Genomic DNA, 27,748 nt, shown 5'->3' on the forward strand with positions numbered 1-27,748 from the left:
TTTCACTTATGATACATATAGATGTATCTTTGAGCATGTGTTTGAATGCTCCAGGATAGATACTTGGACATGTAATTTCTGGGTAAAAGAATAAAAGCAATTTGAAATTTTAATAAATGTTGTCAAACTGCTCTCTAAAATGGCAGCAGACAAAAGAACTATTTTCCCATATTCTTGTCATACTACCAGATTTTTAAAATTTTGCCAAATCAATGGACGAAGTTTTAATTTGCATTTTCATGATTACTAGCAAAACTGAACTTATCTTTTTGCATATTTATTGACTTAAAAAAAATCACCTCACCAAGTTGTGTGCAAGGAAAAAAATCCAATGATTTGTGCACACTTTGGTTATTGACCATCTTTACTTCCATTTCTGAGAGCTGCAGTTCATATCCTCTGACAATTTCTTTCTTTCTATTGGGTAGCTTTCTGATTTCTAAGGGTTCCTTATTTTTGGTTATTTATCTTTACTGTTATATATGATCCAAGCTTTGTGACTTTTATCTTTTAGGTTTGTTCATGGTGTGTTCCACCATCAGGAGCATTTATTTTTTATGAAGAACATTAATCTTTTGATTCTAAAAAAGTATCAGATTTATAAATGCTATTTTACCAACTTTAAGAAAATGAAATAGTTTACCAAGTCTCAGATGAAACATCACGGTCCATGTGAGAATGTGGGAACATAGAAGATTTAATGACAAAATACTCTGAATTTATCGCCTACCTCCCAACAGGTAACAGAAATAATGATTTGTGTGCAATTACAGCACTGCCGATTTCACAAAATCTCATGTTGAAGTCCGCCTCACTCACCCACAGATTTGTCTGCCATGCCCACATCTCTAGATGTCCAGCGACAAAATCCACAGGCCAAGTAATAGGCTTTCTTCACCGTGGTCTTGGCTGGGTCATCTGGAAGCTGTGTGGAAATGCTTGTTGCCCGAGTGGAGAGGGTGTGCATACAGCCGGGACAGTCAAAGCAGTTCGCGCATCTAGGACACGACAAACAATCATTGATTCATTCAACAAATATTTACCGAGCACCTACTATGTGCCAGACATTGTTCTACATGTTAGGAATTCAAGAGAGAACTATAAGGGAAGCGTGGCTCTCAAGCAAAAAGAAATTAAAAAGTACTCTGAAGAGGCTCCTACAAACTTCATTTTAAAATTTCAAAAGTATTACAATAATTATTTTTAAAAATACAATCATCATCAAAGTTCCTGAAGAGTTACAGCATGACCCAATCCTACTCCAGAGAGGGAATCACGGTTAACAGTCTGGAGTTAACTTTTAGACTCTTTTACAGACCACAAAGATTTCTGTGGGACAGAGAAATGTCACAGCTTATGACTTTAGAGAGAACAGACCAATTGCACAATGGAAAACTGAGAGGCAACAATACAATAAGCTGTGAAACTGGGTTTGGAAAATAACTGCTTGTTTGCTGTGCCAGAGAGCTGAAACAGATACCAAACAATGTTACCAAGATGAAATGTTTCAGAAGGGGCATTTTCAGGGTTTTCTGCTCTCTTTAGGCGTTACTCTTCCTAGTGAAACACTCAACATTCCCCTACAGTCCCCCCCATGCCTTGTTATTCTTAACTTTCCCACCATCTGAAATTATCAAGATTTCACCTCCAGTCCTGGACTTGTTCTGATGTTCCATTCCATAACTCCAATTTTCTGTGATATTTTGCTACTAGGTAATATCCTCAGATAAGGATAATAATAGTACCCACCTCATAGGGATATTCTGAGGATTAAATGACAAAATTTAATGTATGGAAAGCATACAAAACTGGTTTATAAGGAGCTATTTCTCCAGGACAGGAAAGACAAAACAGTGGTTCATATCCATGGAGGTACAGAGGTGTGACTGGTTACAAAGGACTTCCACACCATGCTAAAAACCAAAATGGCACCAGTAGCAGTGAGTACCAGATCTTGCTTTTTAATACCACATCTTGGTTTTTAATACCGATCTTGGTTTTTAATACTACCCAGATCTTGGTTTGCAATACCAATCTCGAATAAAAGGTACCAGGGCTCCTTGGAGAAATGGCTAATTCTAGGACTGGAGCAGAAAATATAGAGGATGAGCCTGGAGTAAGTAAGAAAGTTCTCAAACAACTGAATAACACTTCCCTCCTCCTCACTGCCATATAATGACGGGGGTATGCCAAAGGGAGAAGGAAGTCTACTAAAAGAGGTCCCAATGGCCAAAGCCGGAACAATCTGAATTAAAAAAAAAAAAAAAGTAGTACTGGATTATAACCTAAAGTATAAAATAAATATTCACAAGCCCATACTGCTTGAAGTAAATGACTAAATAAATAAAAAGAGGAGAAGAGAAAAATCTTCCATACAAAAGAATTCCAAGTAATACATGGAGATAGCCTTCGTGGAAGGGGATCATAACTCCCCACTATTTAAGTGTGGGCTGTAATAGTGCATTTCTTTCCAAAGAGTACAATATGGAAAAGGAGAAGAAAACAAATAGAGTAACTTTACATCAGAGAAACCTGACAAACACTAGCTCAAGCCAGGTAATCAAAGTTAACATCAATAGTGATGTTATGTTGGTGGTATATACCTTTGATATGATGTGATGAGAGATGCACTTTACCTGTGTGGTTCTCCTCCCCACAACACATTCCCCCAGCTGATGAGAAAAACATAAGACAACTTCCAATTGAGGGACATTCTATAAAATATCTTACCAGTACTCCTCAAAACTAAGGAAAGTCTAAGAAAATATCACAGCAAGAGGAGCCTAAAGAGACATGACTATTAAATATAATGTGGGTATCCTGAATAGGATCCTACAACAGAAAAAGGAGATTAGGGGAAAATTGAGGAAATCTAAATAAAATATAGAGTTCATTTAATAATAATGTTACCAATAATGTTCATTAGTTGAGACAAATATACCATACTAACATACGACATTTATAATATGGGAGACTGGGTAAGGAGTAAACAGAATTTTCTGTATCATCTTCACAGTAATTCTTAAGTCTAAAACTGTTCTAAAATACAATTTATTTTTTTAAAATGAAAGTTTCACCTTTGACATAAGTGATGCTAAAAAAAGAAAAACAGCTTGTTAAAAATGAGAGTTAGTTCCATGTGCTTTTTTACCAGCTATTAAAGGAATAGCTGGGGAAAATAGAAAAAAATTGATCCCAGTCTTACCTATTCTTTTTTAGTTTGGCTTCAGCCGATGGCATATTTTCTAAACAACTGGGACAATAATGCGAGTCCACCTAGAAAGAAACGAGAAATCAAAAAATCGGAGGAAAAGACATTTAGCTTGGCTTGTATATATGCCTATGCCAATTAGTGAAATTTAAATTACATTATTCTGCAGCAGAGGTGAGAGACCATTGATCTGGCAAAGAACCTGGACTGTTTTCAGCATCGGGTTTATTCTTCAATCACCTGTTGTTTTCTTAACCTCTGGATTTCCTGAAATCCTTCTATTTTTCCTTTCTGATCTTTCCTATTCCCTTTCATCAGGGTTTTATGTATTAGACGTGTTAAAACATGTTTATGTAAAAGATCTCTATGATAATCTAAATAGATTAATAAATAAACCCAATTTATGAGGCTGTGATCAAATATCCTTCTATCTAGTCTAGCTTTGTGTGACTGCAATAACTTGGCCACACAAATTGTTAAGAGATTTTAAAAGTTTTCCCATTACTGAGGTATTACATGTTCACTGAAGAAAAGCATACATTAACATTTACAAAGTCAGCTGTAGCCAACCAATTAGAGATTTTTAAATGGCAAATTAAACTACTAAGTTAACAACATAGTCTTATTGTATTTAATGCAAAAACATAGTACAAAATTAAATTCATTGTACTTTTTTAAGGACTAAATATTTTCTTTAATGTAGTAGATCCTATTTGATAATTCTAGAACTCTAGTCACCTGCAGATGGACAGATTCACTTGAACATAAATACTATGACAGAAACTGTTTCCTTTTTTCATCATCTGCTTATAAACAGAACCACCTTTGAAAAGATAAAGTTACTGCTCAAATAAGTCTCCAGGAACACAAAATATAATACTGTTAACTTATATTTGCACTTACTCATCATAAAAAGCAAAATATAATTTATTCCTCCCTGTTCCCTTTCCAAATTATGCTCATCCCTTCATGTGCAGCTCCAATCCCAGGCTTGTCATTTGAAATTTCTGGACTGCTTCAGCCCTCACTAGCATCATCCTTCCCCAAACCCTAATGGCCTCCATTTCACAGGTGCACACCAGTCCGTAAACGATTCAGTCACAGACTGAATGTCCTAGCTGAAGAGATCCTTACAGATTATGGAGACTCAGCTCCCTAATGATCACCAAATGAGAATCTAATCCAATAAATTCTAGAGGTGGAGCTGGGACAGCATCCTAAAGAGAAAGGACCTGCCAAAGAATAAGCATACAAAGTGCTAATGGAGATGGAGAAAAAAAAATCATGTATATAATACAGCATTGATTTTTCTCTTGTGTTATTTAACTGCTTTCTCTGACTATTCTTAATAGCATGAAAAATATTCCCAATAAAATAATAATTATTCATAATGTGTAAAATGGCTTATCGTATAGGACATATTCTCATATGCATTTTTAACCGTCCAGGGATCCTCACTCAAGTCCTCTGAATCAGGCTGCTTGGTTTCAAATTTTGCTGCCCCCTCCCACCCACAAATTTTTGGCTGTGTGACCCAGCGCAAACATTATGTGCCTCTTTCTTTAACTGTAAAGTGGTTTTTAAAAAAGGGTATCTATTCTAGTTTGTAGGATGATTAAAGATTATGTAAAGCACATGGCATATAGAAAGTACTGAATAAGCATTAACTATGTATTATTACTAATTAGCTTTTCCTTCACGAGACTGCAAGTTACTCAACAGCAAGATTTACGTCTTAACGCGTCTTTTAATCCGCAGAGCCTACTGAATGAACAACATGTTCCAAGTGCTGCAGAAGTTCTGGGGTTTTGTTATTTGGTGATTTTTTTTTCCGGGGGTCTTTTACATTTTGAGCAATCCCACCTCCAACGCCCACTTGCGCCAGTGAAGGTCAGAAATGTACCCTCAGGAGAAGCGCCATGAATATAACACTTTGAGCTTCTTCAACGACAGACCCGATTGTAAGCGCTTTTCACTCAGCTCACCCCATCCCAACCTCGTATCTGCTGCAGGCCTTGGGCTGGGTCAGGAAACATAACAAGGCAGTTGGAAGAGGGCCCAGTTTCTGCCCAAGCAGGGGCAGAACTTCCAGGATGGGAGGGGCTTGGATGAGAATGCCCGCGGACCTCTCCACTCCCTCAATCAATGCTGGAAAGACGATATCTCGCCCCTCAAGTGGCCTGAACTAAGCATCCCCATACCTTTTCTCCCCCTGACCCACCCGATAACCAACACCCACCCCCCGCAGGAGATAGCCAGGGTCCCCAAAGTCAAGTTTGTCCCAGAGGGCGCTCTAGACCAGAAGGGCCGCTCAGCCCCACCCAAGGCCGCTCCTCCTTTCCAAGTGACAAATTACGTACGTATAAGCAAATTAAATCACAGGCAAATCTGAGTGACGGAAGGCAGAGCCAATCAGCATGCTAGGAAAATTACCACCCGCTGGTCGCGCTGACTAGGTGGAACCGCCTCCCCCCTCCCCCAACACACACACTCTTCATGGGACGACTACATTACCTCGTGAGACACACATTCCAGCGACCGCAGCTCGCTACAATAGCGGCAGAAGTAAAGCTGCGAGAGCGGGGCCCGAACCTTCTTTTCTCCCTGGACTACGTAGAGAACCCGCTCCGATTGCAGCAACGACGCCATCTTTAGGGGGAGGAGCCAACGACGCTCTCGTCGCGTCACGTGACTGGAGAGCGAGCGTTTCCCTGGCTTCCCTCCCTACGTCTTTCAACGTAGACTTTGACGTAAGGTTTCCGAGCTAGAGAGGCTTTGCGCCGGACGAAAGTCAAAGTGCGCATGCTCGTTTGGGGTTCCAGGTTTTCACCCCGCCTCCACCTTACCTCTGCAGCATGTTTGAGAGCGTCAGCCGTCTGGGCTGAGCTTAGACCTTTTTTTGATAAGTACGGAGTCGCAGAACAAATCCATACAGACACAGTGCGCTCCTTTCCTTTGTTTCTAACAGAAAGGAAGGCTGCTCTTCTGTTTTATTTAACACTGCCTCTACCGCCCTCACCTTCCAGACAAACATCCGGAAGTTAGGGAGGATCTCTGAGACAGAGTTTCATGGGAACTGGAAAACTAAGAGTCCACACCAGCACTTTCTTCTGACAGTCTTGTTACTGACCTATAGGAAACTTTCACGGACGTTATCTCGTTTGAAGTTTCTTAGATTGAGCTCCTCCACGCAGAAGCCATATCTCATTCATTTTAAGGTTTCGCATATTTAGCGTTAGGACTAAGTTTATACTGTGGGTGTTCATTAAATATTGCTTAGTGAAGGAGTGGAATCAATGAATGAACAATGTTGCTAGGTGTCGTTTACATTTTTCTAGTGCATAAACTAAAGCTTAGACATGTAAAATAACCACTTAGAACTGGGCTGGCAGAGACTGGAGCCCATGTTACCTGCCATCAGTTCAGTGCTTTTTCCTTTGTACTAGTGTTGTATTATTACCTATCTGATATTAGAGTTGGTGATTGAGAAGAAATAGAACCGAATAGTAATATTAGTTGACGTTTATTGAGCATTTACTGAATGCAGAACACTGTGTCAAAACTATACATACATTGTCTCATTTAATTTTCACCAGAACTTCAAAAGGCAGGTACTATCATTATCTCTATTTTACAGTGCAGGAAACTGAGATCGGGGTGCCCTTCTCTTCTCCCAAGAAAGCCTGGCCATCTCACCTGGGGCAGACTGAGATTCCTCTGCTCTGTGACTGGTAGTCAGCAGTAGCAGAATCCCCAATGTGTAGGTAGGGACCAGCTTGGGCCCTGGGCAGCAGCAAGGCACAGGCACTGGCACTGCAGACAGGCACTGGGAACAGAGGGAGAAAGTGAGTCATAGGAGGATACCTGGCTTGGTTTCTGAGGCTCCCAGGGCCAGCCTGCTTCAGTGGTGCTGGCAGGTTTTACCAAAACAGACAACAGCCACGGGTTGGAGTCTGCTGACGCCTGCTCTAGCCTCCTGGGTGGACAGGATACCTTAGAATTATCATACACTAGAAAGATCCTAGTTCAATACTTGTATTTTTCAAATGGAGAAAATGAGGTCCTGAGTGTCAACATGCCCCAGGAACATGCCGCAGGTTTTCTCACTCCTGGTACAGTATTCTGTTTTCTAATTCCATAAATGCAGTTCCCTGCACACTACAGCAGTTCATTCATATTCACAGCAGAGTAAGAAACCAGTTGCTCTTCTAACAACACTTAAAAAGAGAAGAAAGCAAATACAAGGGAAACTGGAACATTAATTGATGGCCTACTCATTTTTGCCCTGGAACTTTGCTGGAATTGCATCATTCCCATTATGGGCACATGAGTTTCACACCTCTAGAATGCTGTCTGCTTGGCTTCAACAGTAATTTCCCAAGCATACCTCAAATCTAACCAAGGCTTGTTCCCACCCCCACCCCCTTCTCTGCTTAGTAGACTAACCGGAAGCTAATGCTAATTCTGTGGCACCATGGAACACTTCCTCTGTGCTCTGCTGAGGACGCAGGAAGGTGAGATGGGCATCCTTTTCCGGCTGGAGGATGCACAGGGTGACTTCAGGTTAACCACTGCAGCTATTACCCAGTTGCTGCTAGTGCTTAAGGCAGACTTCAGGCCCCTGAGGTGCTGGCTTATAAGAGATAGCTGGTGGCCATGCACTCTCTGCCCACTCACTACTGAGAACTCGCAACTGACACAAGAGACCATAGCTCTCTGTGAAATAAGGGTAAGGTCATGGAGCTATAGAGCTAAACGTGATCTTAGAGACTAACTAGTTCCCTCCCCTTATTTTCAAGATGGAGAACTGAAGCCCAGAGTAGGGAAGAGACTTGCCCAGGTTCCCAAAGGAAGATAGAGGTGAAGCTAGGGTTTGAATGCAGGTCTTTGTTCCAAGTTTATTGCCTTCACTACACTTTGCTGGACCTCCGTCTCTCCACAATTCACCATCCAACCCTAAAGCTTGCTTCTGGGAGACCACCAGTGTATTGTTTGTTGAATTGAATAAAAGATAATTGAAAATTGAATTGCAGCCTAACTCAGTATACTATCTTCAACTATCTGGAATTTGCTGCAGATGGAATCCAGTAACTAAAGTTTTTTTTCTTTTTGGTCTTTAAGTAACTCCTTCTTTCAGAAGGTAAAGGAAGAAATAGGGGAAGGAGACTGGTCACAATTTTAAATAGGGTGGTCAGGGTTGGCCTTATAAGAAGGTAAGATAGGAACAAAGATTTGAGGGAGGTGAGGAGAGGGCTGGGTGGCCATCTGGGGGAAGAGCCTTCCAAGCAGAGTCTGAGCAAAGTCTCTAAGGCCTAACTGAGGCACAGCAAGGAGGTAGTGGGGCTGGTAAGGAGTGAGCAAGGGAGAGAGGTATAGGGGATGAAGTCCCAGAGGTAATGGGGGTGCAGCTCATGTAGGATCTTGAAGGCGTTTTAAGGATGTTGTATTTTGCTCTGAAGGAAGTGGGGAGCCATTATAGGATTTCACACAGCACAGTGATACAATCTAACCTACATTTAACAAGGGTCACTCTGGATACTGTTTTGGGAATGGACTGTAGAGGGACAAGGATAGAAGCAGGGGGTGAATTTGGAGATTACTGCAGTGACCAGGCAACAGGCAACAGTGCCATGGACTAGGGATTCTGACTATATTTTGAAGTAGAACTCACAGGATTTCCCAATGCCCAACCGTGGGAAGACATGTCCATAGACTTTCATATGAAGGGTAGTTTGGAGTCTCAGCAGAGATGCCCTTGTTAGGCTGGGGGAAAATCCATTTCACGGTCCAGCCAAATTCAGAGGCTGGGAGTTTATTTCCTCAGAAATTATCAAGACTCTCTCTTCTCCTGGAGGTCAAAATAAAAACATCACAGAAAGGATCAGACACTTTTATATTTAGAGGAAGCAAACTTGTTTAGTCTCTAGTTTACTTTGTTCCAAGTCACAAAGCACGGTGATTGCCACACAGGGAAGCATATTTCACAAGAAGCCCAGAGAAAGAGCCAGCCCATTGCTAAACACATGAATCACATCTTCGGAGCTCCAGCTCAGGCTGAGAATAGGAAACTGGTGTGGGCGCACCCAACACATTTGCAATGGTGCCAAGGGCTCTTCCAAACGAGCTTTACCTTTCGCCATGCAGGTAAAATGAGTTAAAAGTTAAAGTGGGGGAAGAGATATGGCAACATAAGTATATATATAACTGATTCACTTTGTTATAAAGCAGAAACTAACACACCATTGTAAAGCAATTATACCCCAATAAAGATGTTAAAAAATAAAAATAAAAATAAAATAAAAAAGTTAAAGTGGGTAGAGCACAGAATATAAGTTGCTACGTATTTGTTATTCGGCCACAGTTTAGTCCAGTCCCTTCATTTGCAAGTGAGAAAACGGTTGCAGAGAGAGGAAGTGTTTGTCTGAAGTTACATGGATCTCCAGCTTACTTAACGAGCACTAACTAAGTTGATTTCTTTTCTTATGTTTGGGTGATTGGGATCTCCAGGCTTGCCCACACTCTCATCTGTGACTCTTGAGTGCCTGTTACAGTGCATTTCTGGGAAGCTCTTTTAGACTTTGAGCTGTCACTTTACATGAGAGAATCTTTCTGCCCTCCCAGGGAAGTTCAATGGGATGCTTTGTTACTCTTGACCACCTGTAGAAGCCAGCCTGCAACTTGTCCTTCAGTGGTATTTATACCCTTGTGTATTCCCCTTCCACATTGTACTGGGGTGGTCTGTGTGACCAACAGCATACAATAGAAGTGGTGCTGACCCTTCTGAGATTAGATTATGAAAGTCTGTGGTTTCTATGCTGGGTGCCCTATTGCTGTGTTGGGTGCTCTCTTAGATCACTTGTTTGGGAAAAGCAAGCTGCCGTTTTGTGAGCAGCCCTATGGAGACGCTTATGCAGTAGGGAACAGCCAGTGAGGACCAAGGCCTGCCAACAACTAGTGAATGAGCTTGGAAGTAGATTCTCCTGTTCCAGTCAAGTATTGAGATGACTACAGACCCAGCTGACAGACAGCCTGACTGCAATCTCTTGAGAGACCCTGAGTTAGAACCACCTACCTAAGCAGCTCATGGACTCCTGACCCTCAGAAACTGTGAAATAATAAATGTTTGTTTTAAGCTGCTACTTTTTTTTTGAGACAGGGTTCAGTATCAGTTTTATTTTGATTCTTTCACTTTGAAAAAATGTAAATGCTAAGAAGTTTTGTTCACATGAATAGGTAAAAGGAAATGAAAAGTTTTTCTCACAGCATTGTCACACAATTCTTTGTATTTCCTCTGAGTTATGTACCAAAAATTCCACCATGAGCCTCAAAAATTAATTTTCATGATTTATTAGCTGACAATCCCATTAGTTACTTCAGCAATTTTGTTGAAAGCAAAGAATTATAAACCTCCTGTGTTGCAAAAGGTCTTCTTAAGCAGAGATTAGCGTCATTCATTTTTCCACATCAACACCCTTATTTTGGCTGGTCCTGTTGTTTGGTACCCAGAGGCTTCTGTCCCTTGGGGCAATGCACCAAGGTCAGATTAGCCACATGTGGGGTAGCGGGGAAAGAGGAATGTTTTTTTCTGTAAAATGAGAGAAGGGCTGTTGAGAAAGAGGAGGTTGGAAAGGAGACTCAGTGTTTTCAGGGAGATCATTTTAGGAAGTCAAGAGTCTAGAAATTGGTTTCTTTACAAATGAATGTGCCCATGGACTCCTGGCAATTCTTTGTGTGTCCCCAATGATATTCCTAACCTAGTGTGATTAATTTACCTCATCTCAGTTTCCACATCTGCCGTTTGGGACTGGCATTATCTAAATCACAGGATTAATTTGAGGATGGGGTTAAATTACATACCACATGTAAAGCACCAAGCACAATGTCAGACATAGAGTAGGTATTCAGCAAATAATGGATTCCTTCCCCACCTTTCCAACTTGACATGCCCATTTCTTTTTTACATGCCCAGTTTTATGCAAGTACAATTAATAATATATTTTTTATTTAACAGACTAAACAGCATGTTTTGAAAGGTTATGTTGGGGGAATTCCCTGGTGGTCCAGTGGTTAGGACTCCACACTCTCATTGCTGAGGGCCTGGGGTTCAAACGCTGGTCGGGGAGCTAAACTCCCACAAGTTGCACGCATGGCCAAACAAATAAATTAATAAATAAATAAGGTTAGGTTGGGACCTAATCAAACTTAAAAGCTTTTGCACAGCAAAGGAAACCATTAACAAAACAAAAAGACCAGCTACAGAATGGGAGAATATATTTGCAAATGATATGACCAACCACGGCTTAATTTCCAAAATATACAAATAATTCATAGAAGTCAATATCAAAAAAACAAACAACTCAATCAAAAATTGGGCAGAAGACCTAAACAGACATTTCCCCAAAGAAGACATATAGATGGCCAATGGACACATGAAAAGATGCTCAACATTGCTAATTATTAGAGAAATGCAAATCAGAACCACAATGAGGTATCACCTCATACTGGTCAGAATGGCCATCATCAAAAGGTCTACAAATAATAAATGTTGGAGAGGGTGTGAAGAAAAGGGAACACTCCTACACTGTTGTTGGGAATGTAAATTGGTGCAGCCGTTATGGAGGTTCCTTTAAAAACTAAAAATAGAACTACTATATGATCCAGCAATCCCACTCCTAGGCATATATCTGGAAAAGAGGAAATCTTTAATTTGAAAAGGTACATGTATCCCAGTGTTCACTGCAGAACTATTTACAATAGACAAGATGTGGAAACAACACAAATGTCCATCAACAGATGATTGGTTTAAGATGATGTGGTATGTATACATATTTTATAAAATATACAATGGAATATTAGCCATAAAAAATGCAATACTGCCATTTGCAGCGACATGGATGGACCTAGAGGATATCATACTAAGTGAAGTAAGTTAGACAGAGAAGGACAAATATCAGCTGATATCACTTACGTGTGGCATCTAAAAAAATACAAATGAATCTGTATACAAAACAGACATAGAAAACACACTTATGATTAGAAATGAAAAAGGAGAAGTAACAACTGACACTGCGAAATACAAAGGATCATGGGAGATTACTACAAGCAACTATATGCCAATAAAATGGACAACCTGAAAGAAATGGACACATTCTTAGAAATGCACAACTTTCTGAGACTGAACCAGGAAGAAATAGAAAATATGAACAGACCAATCATAAGCACTGAAATTGAAACTGTGATTAAAAATCTTCCAACAAACAAAAGCCCAGGACCAGATGGCTTCACAGGTGAATTCTATCAAACATTTAGAGAAGAGCTAACACCTATCTTTCTCAAACTCTTCCAAAGTATAGCAGAGGGAGGAACATGCCCAAACTCATTCTATGAGGCCACCATCACCCTGATACCAAAACCAGACAAAGATGTCACAGAGAAAGAAAACTACAGGCCAATATCACTGATGAACATAGTTGCAAAAATCCTCAACAAAATACTAGCAAACAGAATCCAACAGCACATTAAAAGGATCATACACTATGATTAAGTGGCGTTTATCCCAGGAATGCAAGGATTCTTCAATATACACAAATCAATCTATGTGATACACCATATTAACAAGTTGAAGGAGAAAAACCATATGATCATCTCAATAGATGCAGAGAAAGCTTCCGATAAAATTCAACACCCATTTATGATAAAAACCCTGCAGAATGTAGGCATAGAGGGAACTATCCTCAACATAATAAAGGCCATATATGACAAACCCACAGCCAACATCATCCTCAATTTGTGAAAAACTGAAACCATTTCCACTAAGATCAGGAACAAGACAAGGTTGCCCACTCTCACCACTATTATTCAACATAGTTTTGGAAGTTTTAGCCACAGCAATCAGAGAAGAAAAAGAAATAAAAGGAATCCAAATTGGAAAAGAAGAAGTAAAGCTGTCACTCTTTGCAGATGACATGATACTATACATAGAGAATCCTAAAGATGCTACCAGAAAACTACTAGAGCTAATCAATGAATATGGTAAAGTAGCAGGATACAAAATTAATGCACAGAAATCTCTTGTATTCCTATACACTAATGATGAAAAATCTGAAAGAGAAATTAAGAAAACACTCCCATTTACCATTGCAACAAAAAGAATAAAATATCTAGGAATAAACCTACCTAAGGAGACAAAAGATCTGTATGCAGAGAACTATAAGACACTGATGAAATAAATTAAAGGTGATACAAACAGATGGAGAGACATACCATGTTCTTGGATTGGAAGAATCAACATTGTGAAAATGACTCTACTACCCAAAGCAATCTACAGATTCAATGCAATCCCTATCAAACTACCAATGGCAGTTTTCACAGAAATAGAACAAAAATTTTCACAATTTGTATGGAAACACAAAAGACCCCAAATAGCCAAAGCAATCTTGAGAAAGAAAAATGGATCTGGAGGATTCAGGCTCCCTGACTTCAGACTATACTACAAACATACAGTAATCATGACAGTATGGTACTGGCACAAAAACAGAAATATACATCAATGGAACAGGATAGAAAGCCCAGAGATAAATCCACGCACATATGGTCAACTTATTTTTGATAAAGGAGGCAAGAATATACAGTGGAGAAAAGACAGCCTCTTCAGTAAGTGGTGCTGGGAAAACTGGACAGCTACATGTAAAAGAATGAAATTAGAACCCTCCCTCTTACCATACATAAAAATAAACTCAAAATGGATTAAAGACCTAAATGTAAGGACAGACACCATCAAACTCTTAGAGGAAAATATAGGCAGAACACTCTATGACATAAATCACAGCAAGATCCTTTTTGACCCACCTCCAAGAGAAATGGAAATAAAAACAAAAATAAACAAATGGGACTTAATGAAACTTAAAAGCTTCTGTACAACAAAGGAAACCATAACCAAGACGAAAGGAGAATCCTCAGAATGGGAGAAAGTATTTGCAAATGAAGCAACTGACAAAGGATTAATCTCCAAAACATACAAGCAACTCATGCAGCTCAATATCAAAAAAACAACCCAATCCAAAAATGGGCAGAAGACCTAAATAGACATTTCTCCAAAGAAGATATACAGATTGCGAACAAACACATGAAAGGATGCTCAACATCACTAATCATTAGAGAAATACAAATGCAAATGTAGTTTCTCAAAACTACAATGAGATATCATCTCACACTGGTCAGAATGAACATCATCAAAAAATCTACAAACAATAAATGCTGGAGAGGGTGTGGAGAAAAGGGAACCCTCTTGTTGGTGGGAATGTAAATTGATACAGCCACTATGGAGAACAGTGTGGAGGTTCCTTAAAAAACTAAAAATAGAACTACCATACGACCCAGCAATTCCACTACTGGGCATATACCCTGAGAAAACCATAATTCAAAAAGAGTCATGTACCAAAGTGTTCATTGCAGCTCTATTTACAATAGCAAGCACATGGAAGCAACCTAAGTGTCCATCAACAGGTGAAAGGATAAAGAAGATGTGGCACATATATACAATGGAATATTACTCAGCCATAAAAAGGAATGAAACTGAGTTATTTGTAGTGAGGTGGATGGACCTAGAGACTGTCATACAGAGTGAAGTAAGTAAGAGAAAAACAAATACCATATGCTAACACATATATATGGAATCTAAATAAAAAATGATCAGAAGAACCTAGGCGCAAGACTGGAATAAAGATGCAGACCTACTAGAGAATGGACTTGAGGATATGGGGAGGGGGAAGGGTAAGCTGGGACAAAGTGAGACAGTGGCATGGACATATATACACTACCAAATGTAAAATAGATAGCTAGTGGGAAGCAGCCGCATAGAACAGGGAGATCAGCTCTGTGCTTTGTGACCACCTAGAGGGGTGGGATATGGAGGTTGGGAGGGAGGGAGATGCAAGAGGGAAGAGATATGGAGACATATGTATATGTATAACTGATTCACTTTGTTATAAAGCAGAAACTAACACACCACTGTAAAGCAATTATACACCAATAAAGATGTTAAAAAAAAAAAGAAAACGCACTTATGATTACCAAAGGGGAAAGGGAGTGAGGGAGGGATAAATTAGGAGTATGGGATTAGCAGATACAAACTACTATATATAAAATATATAAGCAACAAGGATTAACTGTATAACATAGGGAACAATATTCAATATCTTGTAATAACCTATAATGGAAAATAATCTGAAAAAATATAACTGAATCCCTTTGCTGTAAACCTGAAACTAACACAATATTATAAATCAACTATACTTCAGTTTTAAAAAAAAGCTTATTAACTTGGCCAAGATTACATGAAATCCATTCTATATATTATATATAAAATATATCTATATATATATATACACACACACACACACACATACATACATATCTTTCACATTTTCTTCATCCATTCACCCATGGAAACAACTTTTTCCATGTCTTAGCTATTGTAATGTTGCAATGAACACAGAGGTGCAGGTATCTTTTCAAGTTAGTGTTTTCTTTTTCTTCTGATAAGCTGCTAAATTTTGAGATACTTTGTTACACAGCAGTAAGATAACTAATATAACCAGCTTCCCTTCCCACCACAAGAGTTAGCCTTTGTTGCACTGTACATTTGTCCTTTCATCTCTGCCCCCTCTACCATCCTTGTCATCACCTTGTGTACTTCACATCACCCAACTATCTGTGGCCAAACCCAGAAGTCATCAAACCTGATGAACCGCTTGTGGTACCAACAGGAACAGATCATGGACTAAACTTGGAATTTGAGGAAAATTTAATAAAGGGACTATTTGCAAAAAGTGTGAGTGGGGTGGAGGGTAATCACAAGGAATACTGCAGTACCCCAGGGCTAGTGGAGGTGGGCTTCTGTTTGTAGCCTGAGGCCTGACAGGGTAAGGGGAGGGAGCACTTGCTGGGATCTGGAGACAGAGAGAACTGTGTGAAGAAGGCCCCTGACAGGAGTTGGACCTTTGGGTACGGGACAGAGCCAGGCATTGACATCCCAGGGGTAGAGGGTAGAATGCAAAACACCTCGGTTTCTGCTGGTGTTTCCCTCTTAGCTAAACCCAGCAGAAAGTCAGACATCAAGGAAACCTATGTTAGTTTGGGTTCCCTTAGAAGCAGACTATGCAATAACAGTTTAAGTAAAAGTCTTTTATTTGAGAGGTTCAGGGTAAACTAGTAGAGGAGTGAGGAAGTGACACAGGGAAAAGAAGGTAGGCAATAAGATTGTGTTATTAAACCAGTTATCAGAGTGGGTGACTGGAGCTGAGTCCCACAGAGAAACTCAGGAAAACAATGTAAACACATGCCTCAAAATTGTTCCAACAATTTTTCTGTTAAAAAAATAATTCTATCAAATGGTGAGGGAGTTGGGGTATTTATACCTCTACAGTCTTTGGTCGAGAGCTCTCCTGGGGATGGGTGTTAATTCCTGGGTATGTATGGAATGCCAGGCTGGCAGACTGGCCTTGTGTGGTTCCTGGAAAAGCCCTCAGACACAAAGGTGCAGATAGTAGCAGTTGGAAGTCTGTGGAGAACAGAAGTGAGTGAGGTCCAAAGGATTTGAGTAAGGCATTGACAGCGTCTCCTACAGGGCCCACTGATGTGGGCTAGATGTGGTACAGATGCACCTCCCCGTATACAATGCAGAATGGAGAAGTGTGTGGAAAGTGAATCTGGAGGGACAAATAAAACTTACATGCATATCTAAAGTAGCTAAGTAATATTTACCAATACCCTGTAAAATTTAGAAGCACCGTTTGGATTTCAAAACAATTTTCCATTTTGATTCTCACAATTACTGTCCTCTACCCTCTATCACTGTCATGCATCTAATGGTCTGATTGTGTACTAACTACAACAGGAATTACTCCAGTTCATGGATTAGAAAACAGAGGCATAGAGAGGACTTAACACAGTAAGTCAGTTAGGTGCAGGACATTTAGTCAGTTCTGCCACTTAATGGCTGGGTTATCTTAGACAAGTTAACTTATCCTCTTTGGGAGGTTAAGTTAATAACATTAGGGGTAATAACATTTTCACCATAGAATTGTTACAAGGAATAAGTGGTATGATGTACAGAAAATCCTAGCTACAAGGTACACACTGTTAAAGAAATGTCTTTTAATTCAGTAATCTTTTTTGGGAAAAAAAAGGCAAAGGCTTTTATTACATATATTTTTCTTGAGCTCACAGTTTACATCAAAAATTAGTCCAACTGTACTGAGATATCTTCCAACTGTACTGAGATATCTTCCAGAAAGGCATTCTCCTTTCTCTCAGCTACATGACTGTGTGATAATTGAACACTTTTGAATTAAGCCATGAGAATTGATTCAAATCATTATAAACACATTAACGAGACCATGTGACCATCACTCTGCTTGAAAGCTATAAAACAGAAACTTTCATTTCCTTTTCTTTCTTCCTGTCTGCTCAGAAACTTGTTTAATCTCAAATTCCACATGTTTGGAGAGTTCCATCATTTTACCTTCTTGACTAATCATTAGTTCAATTAGTTCTTTCAGCTACAGTACAAAAAAAAAAGTTGTAATTTAAAAACTTCCTGCATCTAGTTTTCAGGCTAAAAGCCTATTTCTTTAGAGAATTAGCAAGTAAATGGGGCTTCCCCAAAGAGTAAAAAGGCATTTTGCCCAAGGATGTGTAGAGCAAAAAGACCTCAGGAATTTTTTCAGGGGAGAAGGGGAAGGGAGGGAGCACAGCGATCTCAGGAGTCCTGGTGCCCAGTTCGGGACTTCCTGGAAAGAACTGAGCTGTTCAGGGGCCTGTAAAGAGGGAGCTTATGTCTGAGCCAGGACATAACCATATGTGGAACAAGATGGATCACCTCACATTCACATGCTTTTAACTCAAAACGGTAGTCATTTTATGATCTGTGAGTCTTAGCTTTAAAGGGATTTTGGAAGTGTAAGTGACTTCAGAGAATTCCTAATTTAACTCCTTTTTTTTCACTTTTGGGGTCAAAAGACCTAGAGAGGGGTAGGGACTCATTGAAAATCACATAGCAAACTAGTGACAGAGCCAGCAGAAGAAGCCATGGTATAGTATGATTTAGTGCCAGTTTCGTGCCCATTACCTTGTGCCCATGCTGCACTCACTTCCCTCTGTCTCTCAGGCCCTCCACCATTCCAGTGGAATCCTCTGCTTGTGTGCCTCCAGTGTAGGGAGCTCATGAACACCCCAAGAAAGCTTATTCTGTTCCATTTTCAGACAGCTCTAAAAAAATTGTTTCTTGGAGTGAACTAAGAGTTGCCTCTCCTTGGCTGACACTCTTTGGTTCTAGGTTGGCCCCTAAGATGGCTTGCTCTGTCCCAGTGTATCTTGGAGCTTTGCTCAGAGTCCACATGGCCTCCATGAACCCCCCATCTCTAGATCCTGGTTTCTTGCAATTCTGTATTTTTGTGGTCTGCTTTAGGAGCTGAGAGGAATCTTATATTCTACACATACTCAATTACCTAGTTAAGGTTTCCTCCGGACTGCGGGAGCACAAATGTGATGACTAATTTTATGCATCACCCTAACTGGGAAATGGTACCTTGATACTTGTTCAAACACCTCTTGGTATTGCTATGAAGGTTTTTTTTTTTCATCTCAAATCAGCAAACATTTATTAAGCATCTACTTTGTGGCAAGAACGATGCCAGGCACAGGAGAGGCAGAGACAAATGAAATCAGGTTCTCAAGGCACTTACAGCCTCCAGGGAGGAAGACTGATTGATTGATTGATTGATTGATTGATTTAGGTTGTGCTGGGTCTTAGCTGCAGCACGCAAGATCTTCGTTGCGGCATGTGGGATCTTTTAGTTCTGGCATGCATGCGGGGTCTAGTTCCCCAACCAGGGATCGAACCCGGGCTCCCTGCATTGGGAGTGCAGAGTCTTACCCACTGGACCACCAGGGATGTCCTGCTACGAAGGTATTTTTTTAGATGAGATTGACATTTTAATAAGTAGACTTTGAGTAAAGCAGATTACTCTCCATAATGTGGGTGGGCCCCATCCAATCAGTTGAAGGCCTTAAGAAAAAGACTGTCCAGTAGGTCTGTGTCTTTATTCCCGTCCTACCCCTAGGCTCTTCATGACATTTTGTTTTCTTAGATTCCATATATATGTGTTAGCATACGGTGTTTGTTTTTCTCCTGACTTACTTCACTCTGTATGACAGACTCCAGGTCCATCCACCTCACTACAAATAACTCAATTTCGTTTCTTTTTATGGCTGAGTAATATTCCATTGTATATATGTGCCACATCTTCTTTAGCCATTCATCTGTTGATGGACACTTAGGTTGCACAGACCTACTAGAGCATGGACTTGAGGATATGGGAGGGGGAAGGGTAAGCTGTGACGAAGTGAGAGTGGCATGGACATATATACACTACCAAACATAGGGTGGATAGCTAGTGGGAAGCAGCCGCATGGCACAGGGAGATCAGCTAGGTGGTTTGTGACCACCTAGAGGGGTGAGATAGGGAGGGTGGGAGGGAGGGAGACGCAAGAGGGAAGAGATATGGGAACATATGTATATGTATAACTGATTCACTTTGTTGTAAAGCAGAAACGAATGCACCATTGTAAAGCAGTTGTACTCCAATAAAGATGTTAAAAAAAAAAAGAATACACAGTACAAAAGTTTAAAAAAAACCAGACTGTCCACCTCTGAGGAAGAGGGAATTCTGCCAGCAGATGGCCTTCGGACTTGAGCTGAAGCATCAGCACTTCCCTGGGCCTCCAGCCTGCTTTCTTACCCTACAGATTTTGAAGTTGTCAGCCTCCACAATCATGTGAGCCAATTCCTTAAAATAAATCAATCTCGTTACCCCCATATCTCTTTTTAATACACACACACACACACACACACACACACACACACACACACACAATTGGTTCTGTTTCTTTGGAGAACCCTGACTAATACCATGTTTTCAAGCATTGAACTTTGCCTTTAGGCATAACATCAGACCTGGAAAGAGAATCCTTGGTTGATCTCTCAGCATCCATCATTCATTCATTCAACGGAGGGAACATTATTCTGTACCAAGTGCTGGTGATAGAAAAGAAAATATTGCAATAAGAGTTATGAACTTAGGGTCTTGATAAAATCAGACCCTGGCCCAAATCATAGCGCAGAGTGACAGAGAATTTAGGCTCTGTAGTCAGACAGTCCTGGGTTCATGTCTGTCTTCAATTGCCAGTGACCTTGGGAAGTCACTCACCCTCCCTGAGCCTCAGTTTAGTTTACCCATCTGTAAGAGGGGATTAGATTAGACGATCTTTAGTTTTCCCTTTCATTTTGTACAAGCAGTGTCCTAACTTATCAAAACTTCAGGAAGTGAAGAACTATAAATAGTATCAGTCAACCAATAGGATGACAAAGGATGCTGAAATAAGATTGATAAGTTAGATGCAAAATGGGTTGATGCTCTATAAGGCAAGAAAAACATCTACTTTAGGGCTCAGGAGAAAAACCTATAGATGAATATAAAATTCATATTTACTATGTATACAAATAAGCAGTGTTATCAGTCATCAGCTCTTTCACGTTCATTAGTTGATCCTATTTCATGCTCACTAAAACTCCTGGAGGTAGGCACTGGCCTTCACAGTTTGTAGAAAAGAAAACTGAGACTCATAGACATTAAATACTTTGCCCAAGTCACACAGTTAGTAAGTGTCAGAACTGGGATCTGTTTGTAATGCTGTGTTCTCTCCAAATAGTTTGTCCAAGTATAATTTTGAAAATGTTAAAAATATTCATACATATAGTGAGTGTGTATCAAAGTTTTATTTAGATGTTTAAGGAAGGAAATAATAGGATGACAAAGAATGCTGACAAAATATTGATGTTAGATGCAAAATTGGTTAATACCATATAAGGCAATAAAAACACAACTTTTGGGGTTATCTTTTCTATCAAATAGAAATAATTTGCATCTCTACTAGACAAACCAACCAACCAAATGACCAAACAACCAATCAACCAAACAAACGAACTGTACCGTATCAAATTTTCTACAAGTTAGCATCTAACTTTACACAGTTGTAAAATGTCTGGACCCTAATTAACAGTAAGGGACTTCCCTTGGGGTCCAGTGTTTAAGACATCGCCTTCCAATGCAGGGGGTGCGGTTTCGATCCCTGGTGAGGGAGCTAAGATCCCAAATGCCTTGCGACCAAAAAAACCAAAACATAAAACAGAAACAATACTGTAACAAATTCAACAAAGACTTTAAAAATGGTCCACATCAAAAAAGTCTTCAAAAAAACAAACAAAAATGTAAATTAGTAAATCAAACGTACATATTTCTAGAGAGTCAGATGATCTTTAGGCAGGCTTGTTAGGCCATGCTCTTGTATGATGTTGACAAGACGTCCGGTTAAACTTTTGGTTTATTTCTGAGTTCTGGGTAAGATTTTTTATCAGTCCACCTCTATGACTACAAACTTCAAAAATTATCTATAATCACAAAAATGGCTGATTTCATTATATGTTGGGGATATTTGACCTGACTCATGTGCATAGAAGCTTCATTGTTGTATGGTCAGCAAATCTAGGGCGTGGGTACTGAACAACTACTACAGCCAGAGGATTGACTTCTGTTTGGAGAGTTCACAAAGAACTAGGATTGAATGTTCATTACCCACTATCATTCCACACATACTTTTAACTTGATGGAGATATAATTCACATATCATACAATTCATTCATTTAAAGTATACAATCCATCAGCTTTTAGTATGTTCACAGAGTTGTGCAATTATCATAACAATCAATTCAGAAGATTTTCATTATTCCAGAAAGAAGTCCCACATTCTTTATATGCTGCTCTGCACCCCCTCACTACCCCCAGGCCTAGGAAACCATTAATCTTTCCATCTCTATTGACTTACCTGTTTTTGATGTTTTATGTAAATAGAATCATATAATATGTGGTCCTTGTGGCTGGCGTCTTCCATTTAGCATAATATTTTCAAGGTTCATGTTGAAGTCTGCACCAGTACTTCATGTTTTTTTATTGCTGAGTAATATTCCATTGTATGGTCATGAAGATTTATTCTATGTGTTCTTCTTAGAGTTTTACAGTTTTAACTCTTTCATTTATGCCTTTGGTCCATAGGAATCCAGTTTTATTCTTTAGCACTTGGATATCCAGTTGTCCCAGCACTTTTGTTGAAGAGACTCTTCTTCTCCCACCTAATTGTTTTGGCACCCTTGTAATCAATTGACTGTAAACGTCAGGGTTTATTTCTGGACTCTCACTTTTATTCCATTGATCTATATGCTTATCATTATTCCAGTACTACACTGTTTTAATTACTGTAGTCTTGTAGGTTTTGAAATTGGAAAGTGGGAATCCTCCAACTTTATTCTTTTCTTAACTTTGTTTTGGCTACTTGGGGTCCCTTGCATTTTCATATGAATTTAATTTATAAGTTTGTCCATTTCTACAAAAAATACACTTGGGGTTTTGATAAAATCGCATCAGATCTGTGTCTGGTTGAGATAATCATGTTATTTTTGTCCTTTACTCTCTTGATGTGGCATATTACATTGATTTTTGGATGTTAAGCAACATTGCATTCCTGGAATAAGTCCCGCTTGGTCATGGTGTTTTTGTGTGTGTGTGGCCTTGTTGCTAGGTGCATATATGTTTAAAATTTCCTGACGGACTGACCCATTATAAAATGTGGCTCTTTTGATATAATTGGATTTACACCAACCATTTCATTTTTTAAATATCACATATGTATTTTTGTTCTTTTATTACTCCTTTACTGTTTTCTTTTGTATCAAGTAATATTTTCTAGTGTTAATATTGCAATCATTTAATGATTGATGTTTAAAAATTGCTCTTCTTTGCTCATCTATTCCAGTATGAGAAAACCAAAGCTAAGAAATTAACCTCTATCAGGCTTTACTTGCAGTCCCTAAAAATAAGTGAATTCATCTTTTCTCAAGGTCCTCAACATTTGCTAACATTCCTGACCTGCCAGCAAGTGAACTTCTTACTATCTTACTAGCATGATGCTGGGCTCTGTAAGCCATAAAATAGGTTTATCAGACCAGTCTCCTGGGAGCACTTCATAGTCTTGCTTCCACAAGGAGGTACAACTCTTGTTCCTTAATGGTTACACAATCATATCTTCTCAAATATAAAACTCTTTGGATGGCTTTGTTTGTATAATAGATTTATCCAATTGCAGCCTGATAAAGATTAAGGGCAGTTTCTTTGAATCTTGGCGGTTATTCTTTGCAAATAATTACATTACTAGGGGCTCAGAGAAAGTATTCACTTTTGAACTCCGAGGGATCAGTGGGAACAAAATATCATTTAAAAATATTTCCTTTTAGTTTGTATAAGCCTATCTTGCTAAACTGAGGGTTAGAGATAGATCAGGAAGAAAGCAAAGAAGCAAAAGAGAAAAACAGGACATCCTCGTAGGCATATCAAATACAAAACATTAAAAATAGTCCAACAACAATATTCTACAATGCATAAGCACAATCTACAATTATGTTCCCCTCATCAACTTATTAGGCTTTTGTGATGTATTCCTGACTCACAAATCTTGGACCAGAAGTGTACTTCCATGAAGTTTTCACTTCTGGACTAACAAGAGTCCTAGAAATCCTGATATAGATACAGATATCTACCTGTGGTTGCAATGTCAGCTTATGTGGAGAAGCCTAGCCCTATAAGTCTATTCCAGTTAAGAGTGCCTGGTGCAATCTTTCCCACCAAGTCATTTGGACTGTCCTATGTTGAAGACTTTAGCATGCAGCAGAAGACTTGAGGTAAGCATGCAAGGAAAGCAAAAGTCACTTGATCTTGATTAGACTGAAGGCTCTGTTAATTTCTTAGAGAAAACAATTATATCAGAATAGAGGAGAGTAAAATTCTATTGGGTTGTGGACTTTGTCAGTGTTTCCTCAAAGGTAAGAATATACTGTGGACATGGGGATACTGACAAATCTACTTTAAGAGATGAACATAGGGAAGATAGAAATCATTTTTTTGATGGGACAGCTTGTCCCAGTTTGTGGGCTTAATATTTAATGCATATCCTACAACAGGATTAAGCCAGTTAAGAAATATGGAGCGGGCTTCCCTGGTGGCGCAGTGGTTGAGAGTCCGCCTGCCGATGCAGGGGACACGGGTTCGCGCCCCGGTCCGGGAAGATCCCACGTGCCGCGGAGCGGCTGGGCCCGTGAGCCATGGCCGCTGAGCCTGCGCGTCTGGAGCCTGTGCTCCGCAACGGGAGAGGCCACAACAGTGAGAGGCCCGCGTACCGCAAAAAAAAAAAAAAAAAAAAAAAGAAATATGGAGCATACCGAGACTTCCCTGGTGGTCCAGTGGTTAAGACTACACGCTCCCAATGCAGGGGGCCTGAGTATGATCCCTGGCCAAGGGACTAGGTCCTACGTACTGCAACAAAGATCCCATGTGCTGCGACTAAGACCTGGTGCAGCCAAATAAATAAATACTAAAAAAAAAAAAAAAAAAAGAAGAAATAGGGCTTCCCTGTGGTGCAGTGGTTGAGAATCTGCCTGCCAATGCAGCGGACACGGGTTCGAGCCCTGGTTTGGGAAGATCCCACATGCCACGGAGCAACTAGGCCCGTGAGCCACAATTACTGAGCCTGCGCGTCTGGAGCCTGTGCTCCGCAAACAGAGAGGCCGCGATAGTGAAAGGCCCGCGCACTGCGATGAAGACTGGCCCCCACCTGCCGCACCTAGAGAAAGCCCTCGCACAGAAATGAAGACCCAACACAGCCACAAATAAATAAATAAAATTAAAAAAAAAAAGAAATATAGAGCATATTAAACACAGCTAATTAACTTTACTATCCCTCCTGATTGTGAATGACACATCGTGGGTTATATGGTAAGAGGCCAAGCCTTTGGTATTTTAGTCATCTAGGAAGCAACAAAGATGGTTTGACATGTAAAAACACATTAATAATTACATTTTTATAAACTATGGAACAGATCTTGGGAAGGTAATATTGAAAAGAATTTTCAAAAAACCATCAGTAGTTTAAGAGGGAAGCCTAGATGCCTGGGAACAATGAATGGTTGTAGCTTGGCTACCTATGAACCAGCGTGACAATACACTGGTGCTAAATAAACATAACTGTAGGTATAATTATAAGGAACTTCAACTATCTAAGAAATGAGGAATTTCTGCTACTGTTTTTTTTGTTTTGAAATAATCAAGGCCATGACAAAGGCAGCAGAAAGTACAGACAGTTCTTCACGCCAGATATATAATGTCTGATATTTGGGCAGATTACACAGAAGTGAAAAATAACTTTTACTATCTCTTGTTGATAACAAACTAAATAGTCCAAGACTAGTTTGTCATTTTAACATAAAGGAAAAAAGTCAAGTTCTACTCTTGTATTAGTATAACAATTTGCAGCAAAGACCTTTTTAACAAGTCCTATGAGTAAACCCATTAAAGCAGAGCCAGTTTTGTCAAAAGTTAACATATTTCACTCTTTCTTTTGAGACTTACAATTTGTAGGTATTATAAACCATAGAAAACAAGGTTTTCTTTCCCTCAAACTTCTACAACTTACCTATTCAAATTTTGTCTCTTACTAATCTTCACATTCTGGCACAGTCAGCCATTTATTTTACTTCAATACAAAATTGCTCTTTTTACGTTGATAAACACAATCACACTCATAATCTTACATACACATTCATATTTCTTTGCTACTTCAATTCTTAATATAGTCTCAATGGCCCATATAAATTAAAACTTAAAAAAATAAATTTATTTTATTTTTGGCTGCATTGGGTCTTTGTTGCTGCACGCGGGCTTTCTCTAGTTGTGGCGAGCGGGGGCTACTCTTCATTGAGGTGCGCGGGCTTCTCATTGCGGTGGCTTCTCTTGTTGCGGAGCATGGGCTCTAGGCACGCAGCCTTCAGTAGTTGTGGCTCGCGGGCTCAGTAGTTGTGGCGCACGGGCTTAGTTGCTCTGCAGCACATGGGATCTTCCTGGACCAGGGCTTGAACCCATGTCCTCTGTGTTGACAGATGGATTCTTAACCACTGCACCACCAGGGAAGCCCAAATCTTTTTAAGCTTATACATTTATTTGAAGAGAATTGACATTGTCACAACTAGATTTTTCTTCTAGAAAAGTGATAAGTTCATACATTTGTTCGTATCTTATTTTGTGTATTTCAAAAAGATTTTTCTAGTTCCCATCATATTGAATAAAATGGGATCCTAACATAACAGAGAGCCCAGAAATAAACCCACACACCTACAGGCAATTAATCTTCAACAAAGGAAGCATTAATATACAATGGAGAAAAGATGGTCTCTTTAGCAAGTGGTCTTAGGAAAGTGGGACAGCTGCATGTAAAGCAATGAAGTTAGAGCACACCCTCACACCATACACAAAAATAAACTCAGAATGGTTTAAAGAGGGCTTCCCTGATGGCGCAGTGGTTGAGAATCTGCCTGCCAATGCAGCGGACACGGGTTCGAGCCCTGGTTTGGGATGATCCCACATGCCACGGAGCAACTAGGCCCGTAAGCCACAACTACTGAGCCTGCGCGTCTGGAGCCTGTGCTCCACAACAAGAGAGGCCGCGACAGTGAGAGGCCCGTGCACCGCGATGAAGAGTGGCCCCCGCCTGCCACAACTAGAGAAAGCCCTTGCACAGAAACAAAGACCCAACACAGCCAAAAATAAATAAATAAAATTTATTAAAAAAAATGGTTTAAAGATTTAAATATAAGACATCATATCATAAAACTCCTACAAGAACACATAGGTAAAACATTCTCTGAGATAAATCATACCAATGTTTTCTTAGGTCATCCTCTCAAGGCAAAAGAAATAAAAGCAAAAATAAACAAATGGGACCTAATCCAACTTATAAGCTTTTGCACAGCAAAGAAAACCATAAACAAAATGAAAAGACAACCTACAGAATGGGAGAAAATATTTGCAAATGATGTAACTGACAAGGGCTTAATTTCCAAAATATACAAACAGCTCACAGAACTCAGTATTAAAAAACCCTAGCAACCCAATCAAAACATTGTCAGAAGAACTAAATAGACATTTCTCCAAAAAAGACATGGAGATGGTCAAAAGGCACATGAGAAGATGCTCAAAATCGCTAATTATTAGAGAAATACAAATCAAAACTACAACGAGCTATCACCTCACACTGGTCAGAATGGCCATCAACAAAAAGTCTACAAATAATAAATGCTGGAGAAGGCATGGAGGAAAGGGAACACTCCTACACTGTTGGTGGGAATGTAAATTTGTGCAGCCGCTATGGAGGTTCCTTTAAAAACTAAAAATAGAGCTACCATATGATCCACCAGCCCCACTCCTGGGTATATATCTGGAAAAGATGAAAACTCTAATTTGAAAAGATACACGCACACCAATGTTCATAGCCACACTATTTACAATAGCCAAGACACAGAAGCAGCCTAAATGTCCA

At 39.7% G+C, this 27,748-nt stretch overlaps 1 protein-coding gene across 3 annotated transcripts in view; it reads right to left on the bottom strand.

The window, feature by feature from the left end:
• The window catches only part of DCTN4 (dynactin subunit 4), a 32,846-nt gene extending 26,950 nt beyond the window's left edge, over positions 1-5,896 (bottom strand). The window contains exons 1-3 of one of the 3 annotated variants that reach the window (XM_033853465.2): positions 5,726-5,889; positions 3,206-3,276; positions 820-998 (exon numbers count right to left, since the gene is read on the bottom strand). In XM_033853465.2, the coding sequence (XP_033709356.1) occupies positions 820-998; positions 3,206-3,276; positions 5,726-5,860 (385 nt within the window). In that variant the 5' untranslated portion in view covers positions 5,861-5,889. Of the gene's footprint in view, positions 1-819; positions 999-2,603; positions 2,673-3,205; positions 3,277-5,725 lie in introns of those variants that run through there. The other 2 variants (XM_033853466.2, XM_033853467.2) reach the window with 2 other exon arrangements.
• Between the last annotated feature and the right edge of the window lie 21,852 nt (positions 5,897-27,748).

The sequence above is a fragment of the Tursiops truncatus genome, chromosome 3, assembly GCF_011762595.2.
Source record: "Tursiops truncatus isolate mTurTru1 chromosome 3, mTurTru1.mat.Y, whole genome shotgun sequence".
NCBI lineage: Eukaryota > Metazoa > Chordata > Mammalia > Artiodactyla > Delphinidae > Tursiops > Tursiops truncatus.